Source organism: Scyliorhinus canicula, chromosome 12 (genome assembly GCF_902713615.1).
Source record: "Scyliorhinus canicula chromosome 12, sScyCan1.1, whole genome shotgun sequence".
In the NCBI taxonomy this organism is placed as follows: Eukaryota; Metazoa; Chordata; class Chondrichthyes; order Carcharhiniformes; family Scyliorhinidae; genus Scyliorhinus; species Scyliorhinus canicula.
In genome coordinates this window covers 46,827,779-46,841,162 of record NC_052157.1, presented here as the reverse complement: position 1 = coordinate 46,841,162, position 13,384 = coordinate 46,827,779, and the positions used below count along the sequence as shown (strand labels likewise).

Below are 13,384 nucleotides of genomic sequence, written 5' to 3'. Positions count from 1 at the left end.
CAGGGATCTATGTACATGGACACCGAGATCCCTCTGCTCATCCACACTACCAAGAATTTTACCATTAGCCAAATATTCCGCATTCCTGTTATTCTTTCCAAAGTGAATCACCTCACACTTCTCTACATTAAACTCCATTTGCCACCACTCAGCCCAGGTCTGCAGCTTATCTATGTCCCTCTGTAACCTGCAACATCCTTCCGCACTGTCTACAACTCCACCGACTTTAGTGTAGTCTGCAAATTTACTCACCCATCCTTCTGCGCCCTCCTCTAGGTCATTTATAAAAATGACAAACAGCAACGGCCCCAGAACAGATCCTTGTGGTACGCCACTCGTAACTGAACTCCATTCTGAACATTTCCCATCAACTACCACTTTCTGTCTTCTTTCAACTAGCCAATTTCTGATCCACATCTCTAAATCACCCTCAATCCCCAGCCTCCGTATTTTCTGCAATAGCCGACCGTGGGGAACCTTATCAAACGCTTTACTGAAATCCATATACACCACATCAACTGCTCTACCCTCGTCTACCTGTTCAGCCACCTTCTCAAAGAACTCGATAAGGTTTGTGAGGCATGACCTACCCTTCACAAAACCATGCTGACTATCCCTAATCATATTATTCCTATCTAGATGATTATAAATCGTATCTTTTATAATCCTCTCCAAGACCTTACTCACCATAGACGTTAGGCTCACCGGCCTATAGTTACCGGGGTTATCTCTACTCCCCTTCTTGAACAAAGGGACCACATTTGCTATCCTCCAGTCCTCTGGCACTATTCCTGTAGCCAATGATGACCTAAAAATCAAAGCCAAAGGCTCAGCAATCTCTTCCCTGGCTTCCCAGAGAATCCTAGGATAAATCCCATCCGGCCCCGGGGACTTATCTATTTTCACCTTGTCCAGAATTGCCAACACTTCTTCCCTACGCACCTCAATGCCATCTATTCTAATAGCCTGGGTCTCAGCATTCTCCTCCACAATATTATCTTTTTCTTGAGTGAATACTGACGAAAAGTATTCATTTAGTATCTCGCTTATCTCCTCAGCCTCCACACACAACTTCCCGCCACTGTCCTTGACTGGCCCTACTCTTACCCTAGTCATTCTTTTATTCCTGACATACCTATAGAAAGCTTTTGGGTTTTCCTTGATCCTACCTGCCAAAGACTTCTCATGTCCCCTCCTTGCTCGTCTCAGCTCTCTCTTTAGATCCTTCCTCGCTTCCTTGTAACTATCAAGCGCCCCAACTGAAACTTCATTCCTCATCTTCACATAGGCCTCCTTCTTCCTCTTAACAAGAGATTCCACTTCTTTGGTAAACCATGGTTCCCTCGCTCGACCCCTTCCTCCCTGCCTGACTGGTACGTACTTATCAAGAACATGCAATAGCTGTTCCTTGAACAAGCTCCACATATCCAGTGTGCCCAACCCTTGCAGCCTACTTCTCCAACCAACACATCCTAAGTCATGTCTAATGGCATCATAATTGCCCTTCCCCCAGCTATAACTCTTGCCCCGCGGGGTATACTTATCCCTTTCCATCACTAACGTAAAGGTCACCGAATTGTGGTCACTGTTTCCAAAGTGCTCACCTACCTCCAGATCTAACACCTGGCCTGGTTCATTACCCAAAACCAAATCCAATGTGGCCTCGCCTCTTGTTGGCCTGTCAACATATTGTGTCAGGAAACCCTCCTGCACACATTGTACAAAGAACGACCCATCTAATGTACTCGAACTATATCTTTTCCAGTCAATATTTGGACATCAGTTTGTTTACCCTAACCTTCATCCTCTTTGCATTTTCAGGCAGTGTTTATTGGTGGGAAAAAGGAGAAAGGTCCTTCTTCATGCCGTCAAGGGCAGAGAAAAGAAATTCGACAGAAATGTTTTACTCCTGCAACACCAGGCAGAGAAAAAAGCCGACATCCTTCTCCCAGAAAAGTCAGAGAGGCACGTCATGTGGAAGCACCAAGAAATCCAGAAAGTTTGGGGTCATCTCCAAAACTCTCCTGCTGTGCAGTTCAAAGAGCAGCGACGACGGAGCAAGTGCCGAGGAAAATGATCCTACAGCAGAGGGCCGAGTGTCGGAAGGCGCCTGTGAATTATCTGTGAATGACCCCGAATCTCGAGTGGTGTCACAGGCCCAACCAAAGAAGCTGAATGTTGAAGACCCTGCGATTCAAAGCGAGCTGAAACCAAGTGGAATTGGGTCTGGAAAGGGTAGCGAGGAAGACCATCCCCTGAAGGTAAGTACAATCGTATCGAGCAGACTGAAAAACCCAGAAACTGCAAATGCTAGAAATGTATCGTTGGGCAGTCACTGTCTGTGGAGACTGGCTCTGAAACTTTGTATGTAACCCTTTGAGTTAACCCGTCACTTTACAAGAACTAATCAACCTGCCGCATAGATGGATACACTTTCCTACCTTCTGAAGATCGCATTATCAAATGATTGGACTTTTAATAGTTAAACGTCAACATTGCAAATGTGTGCAGCTGGAGGTGGAATCTACCACAATTATACACAGTCACTGTGTATAATTTATACAACATCAACTCTCAACCCATGAACCCCAACGTGCATTTATGTAGCGCCTTTTGTTTTTGTCAATTATTCCAAGTACTTCGCTGGAGCACAGTCAAACACAATTTGACACACAAAGAGATATTACATGTGAAAAAACATAGAAAATAGGAGCAGGAGTAGGCCATTCGGCCTGTCACACCTGCTCCGCCATTCAATAGGATCATGGCTGATGCAAAGTTTCAATAACGTGGTCGGTGAACAAAAGGGTCCTAAAGGAGGAGAGGGATACAGAGATGTGGTGAGGTTGAGGGAAGGAATTCTGGTTGGCAGAACCTAGACAGTTGAGGGCACAGGATAACAATGGGGCAATTGAAATTGCACATACACAGGAGTGCAGAATTGGAGGGATGTAGAGACAGCTGGAGGAAAGGAGGAAGTTAGAGACGGGACGGAATGAGGCCATGGACAGATGTGAAAACAGGGATGAGAATTTAAAATTGAAGTGTTGACCTGGCTGCCAATGTAACTTAGTGAGCGGAGGGATGATGGGTGAATGTGATTTAGGATAGGGGTGTGGTGATCCACTGTGTAATTGTGTGTGTGCCTGTATTAGGGGATGTACAGTAGTACCTGTACTACAGGTTCGCCGGTAGCTCCTATCGGCTAGCTCCGCCCACTTGGAGCCGTATAAATATGCATGAGTTCTCCTGATCAGCCATTCTACCAGCTGCAGTCGGAGGACGAACATCTAACTAATAAAGCCTCTTTTGTACCCATTTGAGTCTTTAGTACAATTGATAGTGCATCAAGGGGCAACAGAGTTTTGGATGAACTAAAGTTTACGGAGACCAGGCAGGAGAGTGTTGGAAAAATTAAGTCTGGAGTGAACAAAGGCATGGCAGAGTTCTCAGCACCAGAAGTCCAAGGCAGGAGTGGAGATGGGTGATGCTATGAGGATGATAGGGATATGGGGTCAGTAGTCAGCTCAAAGTTAAATAAGACATCAATATTGCAAACCACCTGGTTCAGCCTCAGCCCGTGGTCGTGGTGAGAAATGGAGATGGTGAAATCAATGAGGCGTAATTTTCCCTTTTTCAGGCAGTGTGTTGTAGAGGGCGGGGAATAAACAGGGTTGAAGCCATAGACGCTTGGGCACTGCCTGGGCGTGGCCCTCTTTCCCCCCCCCCCCCCCCGAGTGAAGCACTCACCTGAGCGCCTCCTGCAGGTCAGCCTGACAGGTGCACATTAAGGGAGACCAGCCATAATTCACCCCAACGTGAATGGATAATCTAACGGCGGGGGGTGGGCGGGGGCGGTGGAGGGGAGGCGAGGGTGGCATGGTATTATCAGGCAGAGAGTCCTGATGATTAGGTTCAGATTTATTATAATGTGGTTCCCAAAATAAAATGTTGAAAATCCCGTTATGTCACCAACGTGGGGGTCAATCGAGTCACACCATCATGGTGGCGTGAAACACGATTTGGACATCTTGCGGGATTTTCACTCGCGTCGCCATTCACGCCAGGTGAAAATGGGAGCACAAAATCCCTCCCAATATGCCACGACAAAATTTCTACTCCAATATTGGGAGATAAAGAAGTAGCAATGAGAAATCAAAGGACACGTGGAAGCTGATGTATTTTTGGGTGATGTTGCTAAGGATCATGACATGAAAAGTATCGAAGCCAAGGATAGGTTCTTGGCGGACACACGGGGCTAATGGTGCAGGAGTGAGTAAACAAGCTAATGTAGAAGCCGTTGGTTATGCTGTTGGTGTACCATCTCCCATTGAATCATTCCCTTTAAAAGCCGTAAATGAAAAACCGTGTTTCCCCATTTTGAAGACTTTCTGCCGAACTCTCACTACTGATGAAACTCCAGGAGGATTTTTACAAACGACGTTGAATAAACTAGTTGCTACACTGAGCTTTGCTGAATTTACCATTTGTTCTGCCTCAGTAAGTTTGAGCAGATACATTGCAAGCTTTTGCCGATGCCGCAATTTCTCTTTGAGCTGATTTATGCAATCTTCTGTGGAAATATCTGTCATGGTGCTGTGATGAACCACACTGATGTTAAATGCGAGAGTATCCTAAGACACAGTAGGGTAACTTGGAACACCAGTTTGTAGTGGTGTATGTGTTTTTCTGGTATAATGTGAGGAATGGTGTAAAACCCAGTGAGGAACGATCCAGTCGTTGTATGAACAATTAATAAAGAATATTTATTAACTTAAAAAAAAGACAAAAAACACACACGACAAGAAGGATTACAATACGCTATGACACTTGAAGTATACTGATGACTATCTGCACATAATATTACATGAAACTATCCCTTGGTCCCCAAACCTTCTTTTCCTGAACTCTTTCTCAAACAACATCCAATTTTAAGTAATTCTATGAGCCAAATCCAGAAAATAATTACCACACCCAGGTTAAGCTGGTCATTTGTATGGACTTATGATGCCACCCCATTTGGGCTCAATTTTTATGTTCTTTACAGTTGAATATACCATCAAAGCTCACTGTCTTGGTTCAAAATAGATATATGTGTTATCAGTTTATTGTTCCTAATGTGCTGTATCCGGATGGTATAGTCTTCAGGTTCAGCAAAGGCGGAGATGGTTACTTTCCTTCAGGAGACTATGTCCGGAATTCTCTGGCTGATCGTTGGTGGCGGGATTCTCTGGTCCCGCCGGCAGCGCACTCCCTCCCGCAGGCTTCCCAGTGGCTTTGATGGGAATTCGTATTGACAGTGGCCGGAGCAGAGAATCCTACCGCCAGCGAATGGCATGCCACCAAGAAACGCGTGGCTAGGAGGTCGGAGAATCCCACCCACGATGTTCGCTGTCTCGCTCTCTTTCCTTGGTTAGTCTTTCACAGTTAAACCATTACTTTCCCTTTTGATGTTCTTCACCCTGTGGTGTTGGCTTTTGGCAGGTTCACGTAACTTTCCTTACCACCTCCATAGCCCCATTGATTTCTCGGGTTACATATAAAAAAGACTTGTTTTCCACTTGATGAGCCATCAATTGCACGAGGAACGAGTTGCTATACAAAAGTTGGGCTTTAATAAGCTAGAACTTAGCCCTGCGGTTGTCTACAATAAAATGGACGACCGCCTGGCGTTCTGACTATCTATACCTCGGTATGGAGGCGTGGTTAACTCAGCCTCTCGACCAATCGGAGAGCTGTCACATGACTGGTCTCAACCAATCGGTCAAGAGGCACATGACCGACCAGGGCCAATGGTAAGCCGGTGTTCTGCACCAATGGCAGACAGCTATGCAAATCATATCACCACATTCACCCCTTGCGGAGAAAGAAGCCGGGGGGGGGGGGGGGGGGGGGGGGGGGAGGGGAGGGGAGGAGAACTGGTGATATGAGTAGCAGCCAGGAGAACAAAAATTTTCTCTCCTTTTCTTTTATTACATTTTTGGCTTCCCACTGGCCCAGACAATTAGCAATATTACACAAAGTCCCAACAAAGTCCATGGAGCTGTTGAAATTTAGATCGATTCGATCAGTCTTTTCGTGGCCCGTGACGTCCTGGCAGACCACCGCAGTGGAGTTGGTGACGTCGGTTCAGCCGATGGTGGTGGTTCCGCTGACGTCCTGGAGTCCGGGAGCGATGGTCCTTGAATAGTCTCCGTCACCTGAGCTGGCTGTGGAGACGCCATGGATGGGGAAGGGGTGACCTGGGTGGGGCGCTGGGGGGGAAAAACAGGAGGGGTGGGTCTGTGGTGAAGGGGGGGAAGGTCCCGGAGGGAGACCGTGTCCTGCCGACCGTCGGGGTACTCCACATACGCATACTGCGGGTTAGCGTGGAGTAACTGGACTTGTTCCACCAACGGGTCGGACTTGTGCACCCGCACATGCTTCCAGAGCAAGATGGGTCCGGGGGTGGCCAGCCACGTCGGGAGAGGGAATCCGGAGGACGACTTCCTTGGGAAGACACGAAGACGTTCATGAGGTGTCTGATTTGTTGCGGTACAGAGGAGTGAGCGGATAGAATGTAGGACATCGGGGATAACCTCTTGCCATAGGGAAATAGGGAGATCTCTGGACCGGAGGGCCAGTAGTATGGTCTTCCAGATGGTACCATTCTCCCGCTCGACCTGTCCGTTACCCCGGGGGTTATAGCTGGTCGTCCTGCTAGAGGCAATGCCCCTATTGAGCAGGAATTGACGCAGCTCGTCGCTCATAAAGGAGGACCCCCGATCGCTGTGTATGTACGTGGGGTAGCCGAACAGGGAGAAGATGGAGAGGAGGGCCGTAATGACGGTCGATGTGGTCATGTCGATTACCGCCAGGAAGTAAATGTTGCGGTTGTTATTGGGAAGGGGCCCCTTGAAGTCAATGCTGAGACGTCCGAAGGGGCGGGATGCTTTGATCAGATGTGCACCCTCGGGGCGGTCGAAGTGCGGCTTGCACTCTGTGCAGATGTGGCAGTCACGGGTTACTGCCCTGACTTCCGCGATGGAGAAGGGCAGGTTGCGGGCCTTAATGAAATGGTAGAGACGGGTCACCCCTGGATGGCAGAGGTCCGCGTGGAGGGAGCGGAGGCGGTCTGTCTGCGCGCTGGCGCAGGTACCGCGGGACAGGGCATCAGGAGGCTCATTGAGCTTCCCAGGACGATACAAGATCTCATAGTTGTACGTGGAGAACTCAATTCGCCACCGTAAGATCTTGTCATTCTTAATCTTGCCCCTTTGTGCATTATCAAACATGAAGGCTACTGACCGTTGGTCTGTGAGGAGGGTAAACCTCCTGCCGGCCAAATAGTGCCTCCAATGTCGCACCGCTTCGACTATGGCCTGGGCTTCTTTTTCCACAGAGGGGTGGCGGAGTTCGGAAGCCTGGAGAGTTCTGGAGAAGAAGGCCACGGGTCTGCCCGCTTGGTTCAGGGTGGCCGCCAGAGCAACTTCTGATGCGTCGCTCTCGACCTGGAAGGGGAGGGCCTCGTTGATGGCGCACATCGTAGCCTTTGCGATGTCCGTTTTGATGCGGCTAAAGGCCTGGCAGGCCTCTGTCGACGTCTGGAAGGTCGTGGTTTGAATGAGGGGACGGGCCTTGTCAGCGTAGTTGGGAACCCATTGGGCGTAGTAAGCAAAGAAACCCAGGCAGCGTTTGAGGGATTTGAGGGTATTGGGGAGAGGGAGTTCCATCAGGGGGCGCATGCGTTCGGGGTCGGGGCCTATCACTCCGTTACGCACTACGTAGCCGAGGATGGCTAGATGGTCGGTGCTAAACACACACTTACCTTATTGTATGTGAGGTTAAGGGGTTTTGCGGTTTGGAGGAATTTCTGGAGGTTGATGTCATGGTCCTGCTGGTCGTGGCCGCAGATGGTGACATTATCAAGATACGGGAAGGTAGCCCGTAATCCGTACTTGTCGACCATTCGGTCCACCTCCCGTTCGAAGACCGAGACCCCATTTGTGACACCAAATGGAACCCTAAGGAAGTGGTAGAGGCACCCATCTGCCTCAAACGCGGTGTATTTGCGGTCACTCGCGCGGAGGGGGAGCTGGTGGTAAGCGGACTTAAGGTCCACAGTGGAGAAGACTTTGTATTTCGCGATATCGTTTACCATGGCGGAAATACGGGGGAGAGGATATGCGTCCAGTTGCGTAAACCGGTTGATGGTCTGGCTATAGTCGATGACCATCCGGTTTTTCTCCCCAGTCCGGACCACCAGCACTTGGGCTCGCCAGGGACTGTTGCTGCCCTCGATGACCCCTTCCGTCAGCAGCCTCTGGACCTCGGACCTGATGAAGGACCGGTCCTGGGCGCTGTACCGACTGCTCCGTGTCGCGACAGGTTTGCAATCGGGGGTAAGATTAGCAAACAAGGAGAGGGGGTCCACTTTGAGGGACGCGAGGCTGCAGACAGTGAGGGGGGTTATAGGGCCGCCGAATTGGAAGGTCAAGCTCTGCAGGTTGCACTGGAAGTCCAGACCTAGGAGTGCCGGTGCGAAAAGGTCAGGGAGGACAAGGAGTTTATAATTTTAAAAAACCTTCCCTTGGACCGTGAGGTCCGCGATGCAGCACCCGGTGATGCGGACGGAGTGCGAACCTGAGGCTAACCCGATTATGCGTTTTACAGGATGGACAGGGAGCGCACAGCGTCTTACAGTGGCAGGGTGAACGAAGCTTTCCGTGCTCCCGGAGTCCAGCAGGCAGCCCGTTTCGTGGCCGTTGAGGTAGATGAGCGTTGTCGTTTTGCGAGCGTGCGTGGACGTGACTGGTCGAGCTGAATGGCCGTGAGCCGTGGAGAAAATCCGTATTCGTCGTTGTCGTCGGCCGAGTGGGTGCTGGCAGGACCTTGTGTGCCAGCCCCGGAAGGTGGTGCCCGGGATCCCAAGATGGCGGCGCCCAGGACCCACATGTGGAGTCGGGGCTCCAAGATGGCAGCGCCAAGACCCACACGTGGAGTCGGGGCCCCAAGATGGCGGCGCCCAGGACTCGCACGTGGGGTCGGCGCCCCAAGATGGCGGCGCCCAGGGCCCGCACGTGGAGTCGGCGCCCCAAGATGGCGGCGCCCGTGGGGCCCTCGTGGTTGCTGGGGGCGGGGTTAGCGGTGCCGGCGGGCCGATCGGAGCGGCTGGGAGCGGGGGCATAGAGGCGCGGGCGTGGCGAGCTGAGAGTAGCGCGGTGCGCTGGAGGGGCCCCGGAGGAGAGAGAGAGGTGCGCGGGTGTTCGGGGGCAGGGGGAGAGAGTTGCGCGGCGTCTAGGAGGGGACCGGGAGGGCCCAGAGGGGGGAGAGAGAGAGGCACGCAGGCCAGGCGCGGGGGCCCGGGGGCGGGGGGGGGAGAGAGTTGCACAGCGTCTAGGAGGGGACCGGGAGGGCCCGGAGGAGAAAGAGAGGCACGCAGGACAGGCACAGGGGCCCGGGGGCGGGGGGGGGGGGGGGGGGGGGGCAGGGGGGAGAGTGTTGCGCGGCGTCCAGGAGGGGCCAGCACTGACCCGGAGGTAGGGATCCATGGTCGCTGCGCGGAACCGCAGCGACCGTTTTGGCCTGGCAGACAGTGGAGAAGTGGCCCTTCTTCCCGCAGCTCTTACAGAGGGCGGAGCGGGCTGGGCAGCGCGGGCGAGGGTGTTCCGCGAACCCGCAAAAGTAGCAGCGGGGCCCCGTGGACTTGTCGGGGCGTCCCGCGGCGCAGGCCTGAGGGAGGTCGGGAGCGGCGGATGGCGGTGGGGAAGCGTGCCAGGAGGTCCAGGATGGTGCAACGTGGCTGGGGACATAGGTGCGGGCGTTTAGATCGACGACCTCCAGGGAGGTGGAGAGAGTCCGTTAAGCTCAGTTAAGCCTCAGTTAAGCTGAGGTCGTCTTTCTCCAGCATCCGCTGGCGGATAGCGGGGGACTGCATCCCAGCCAAGTAAGTGTCTCTGATCAGCAGTTCCATGTGTTCCGTAGCTGAAACTGCGAGGCAGGAGCAGTTCCTCCACAGGATGGCGAGGGCCTGGTAAAATTGGTCTAATGACTCACCGGGGAGCTGTTGTCTGGTGGCCAGCAGATGTCGGGCGAATACTCTGTTGACTGTTTTAAGGAATTGTCCATTCAGCTTTAGCATGGCGGCATCGTCATCTTTCTCCCCCTTGATTATCGCGTAGGCTGCCGCTGTGCCCACGCTGGAGTGGAGGACGTGAAGCTTCTGTGCCATGGTGGGGGTGCTGGTTGCAGACTCCAGGTATCCTTCGAGACATGCCAGCCAATGTTGAAAAAGTTCTGCAGAGTTCGGAGTTTGCGGGCTGATGCGGAAGCATTCGGGCTTGATCCGGAACTCCACCTTCAAAAATCTAGCTTATTAAATTGATGAGCCATCAATTGCACGAGAGACGAGTTGCTATACAAATGTTAGGCTTTAATAAGCTAGAACCTAGCCCTGCGGTTGTCTACAATAAAATGGACGACCGCCTGGTGTTCCGACTATTTATACCTCAGTATGGAAGCGTGGTTAACTCAGCCTCTCGACCAATCGGAGAGCTGTCACATGACTGGTCTCAACCAATCGGTCGAGAGGCACATGACTGACCAGGGCCAATGGTAAGCCGGTGTTCTGCACCAATGGCAGACAGCTATGCAAATCATATCACCACACCACTGATAGGCGAATTCACATCTCATCATTTCTCCTGATGTCTGCCTCTAAACAAATCCTTAACTTTTTAAATCTTAATATTTCCCCTTCTTAACAATGCCAACAATATAATAAATCATCATACAAAGCACGGATTCTCAATTGGATGCATCTGCTTTGAACTAATCATAATTGAACTACTTGTAGCAAACGATTATTGCATTTGTAACAGTTTATCCTGCGCTTCCTCAGGGGGAAATGCGGGGGAAGGTATGAATCACATGGTCCTTTCTCAATAACAAGGCGATGAAGCCCCTGTCTATTTAGAAAAGCCTTGGGTATTCAGAGGCAATGTGATGTAGACACAGAGGTCCAATATAACTGGCTTCACCCCTTTTCCACCCACAGAACAAGGGGAAAGAGCACAGCTCAGGCAAGGCACAACTGAACTCACAGCCTACATTAGCTAATGAATCTATCACAAGCGGATCAGTGTTCATGATCATAGACCCCTTTTCTCAAAAAAGCTACAATCCGCCTTTTTGTGTTGGGATATGCTTTCTATCTTTGTGATGCTTACATTAGTCATATTTTATATTGGTTCTATGAAACCAACTTTCCCGATAAAGTAAAGCTTTGTTGAGTCGATCTGCATGATTTTTTCGCTGCTCCGACTATGTAATTGGATTTTGTGTCACATTGCTTTAGGTCATGCAAGTTCTCCAACAGTTGTCAAATAATTCTACAAAAACTGTTGTGGATTGGAGGATGCAGCAAGATGTAGACATAATGAATACATACAGTTTAACAATGTATCATGTACCAACTAATAGTTGACAGTGGATAGAGCTAACAGTGGATAAAGTTAACCGTCATGCTGGAATTGTCTCCTACTGAAAGCTATATTTGTATGGACTTCAGATGCCACCCCATTTGGGCTCAATTTTTATGTTTGTTACAGTTGAATATACCATCAAAGCTCACTGTCTTAGTTCAAAATAGATGTATGTGTTATCAGTTTATTGTTCCTAATGTACTGTATCCGGATGGTATAGTGGAAGGTTAGGTGTAGAATGTAGTATAAGGGTCTGGCACATACAGGGTTAATAGAACATAGAACAGTACAGCACAGAACAGGCCCTTTGGCCCTCGATGTTGTGCCAAGCAATGATCACCCTACTTAAACCCACGTAACCCGTATACCCGTAACCCAACAATCCCCCCATTAACCTTACACTACGGGCAATTTAGCATGGCCAATCCACCTAACCCGCACATCTTTGGACTGTGGGAGGAATCCGGAGCACCCGGAGGAAACCCACGCACACACAGGGAGGTCGTGCAGACTCGACACAGACAGTGACCCAGCCGGGAATCGAACCTGGGACCCTGGAGCTGTGAAGCATTGATGCTAACCACCATGCTACCGTGAGGCCCCAATGTGCCACTCAGCATAATACCACTCACACACTGATGTAAGAAGGCCCTTGACCCAGATCTAGGGTCAATGTGATGTTGAGCAGAGACATGTTAAAACCAAAACATGGTGATAGATCCTAACCTGTTTTCTTTGCTCCACATGCGTAAGTAGTTACAAGTAGTTAATAAAGACTTGCTGTTAAACTCCTGAAATCTGTGAAGACTTTTGTAATAGACATATTCTGAAGCCAACACCTTCCCAACATGGTAGCAGTTCAGGATCAAAAACCCTGGGCGTGATTCTCCTCCGGCGGGATGCTCCATTTTGCCGGCAGCCCTGGGGGTTTTCCGGCAGCGTGGGGCAGCCCCACAATGGGAAACCCTATTGACCGGCCAGCGTAACGGAGAATCCCGCCGGAGGGATGAGGCAGAAATATGGCGCGGGGGCCGGGGGGGGGGGGGGGGGGGGGGCAGGGCGGGGGGGGGGGGGGGGGGGGCAGGGCGGGGGGGGCAGAGCCCCCATGAATCTCACAAAAATGTTGAAAGATGAAAAAGAAATAAAATTCAATGGAAATTCTGGACTGAGAGAAGCTCCCAACAGAAGCTGAAGACGCGGAGTAAATTTGCCAGGAAATGCACCAGAGAAAAGAGCCTGGAAGCTGAAGGCAGAGATTTTTTATTGTAGCTGAAAACTCCACTTATTCTCCCCTGGAAGCCCAACTTCAGAACAGCTCAAGAGTCCACACAGCTTGCAAGGATGAACTAAATCTTTTAAAGTTCCAGGCTGTAGTGAGTCCTGAGAACTCCTTTCACTACTCCAGTGTCAGAAGCACCATTTGAACAAAACTTGTCAGTAAAACCTGATCACTGACTCGGAGCCTCAACACATGGACTCTGTACTCACAAAAGAAAAATAAATAAAATCCCTTGGCTTCTGTCCAACACTGAAAACAGCAAGCTGACATTTAAATGTGAATGTCGCCCCACTCGGAAAGTCAATCGTTGAACATAATAATTCAACAGACAGCTGACCCAGGCAGCCATGTTAAAACATTTCCTTCAGAAAGCTCACCATCACCATTTTGCAGAGCCCACCAAAACCGGCTAGAGTAGAAAATCCTTTGTGTTGCAGTTAATTGTGGAGCCATCTTGAAAGATGTACCCATATTTTAAAAATCTTTGACATGAATCAGGGAACAACACTTCCAGCTCAATTTGGACTAACCCAAGATCCAGATCAGTCACAAAACTTGGACCTCTGGTGGAAAAGACTTTTAAGATGCAGAATCGCTTCTGGTTTAACTAAAAAGTCAGAAGAATAACAAGTGAATGCGCTTC

At 50.3% G+C, this 13,384-nt stretch overlaps 1 protein-coding gene across 1 annotated transcript in view; it reads left to right on the top strand.

The window, feature by feature from the left end:
- Nucleotides 1-1,844: 1,844 nt before the first annotated feature.
- il16 (interleukin 16) overlaps nucleotides 1,845-13,384 on the top strand; it is a 167,604-nt gene continuing 156,064 nt past the window's right edge. Inside the window, exon 1 of the mRNA XM_038812998.1 lies at nucleotides 1,845-2,261. Coding sequence (XP_038668926.1) covers nucleotides 1,863-2,261 — 399 coding nt within the window. The 5' untranslated portion in view covers nucleotides 1,845-1,862. The remainder of the gene's footprint in view (nucleotides 2,262-13,384) is intronic.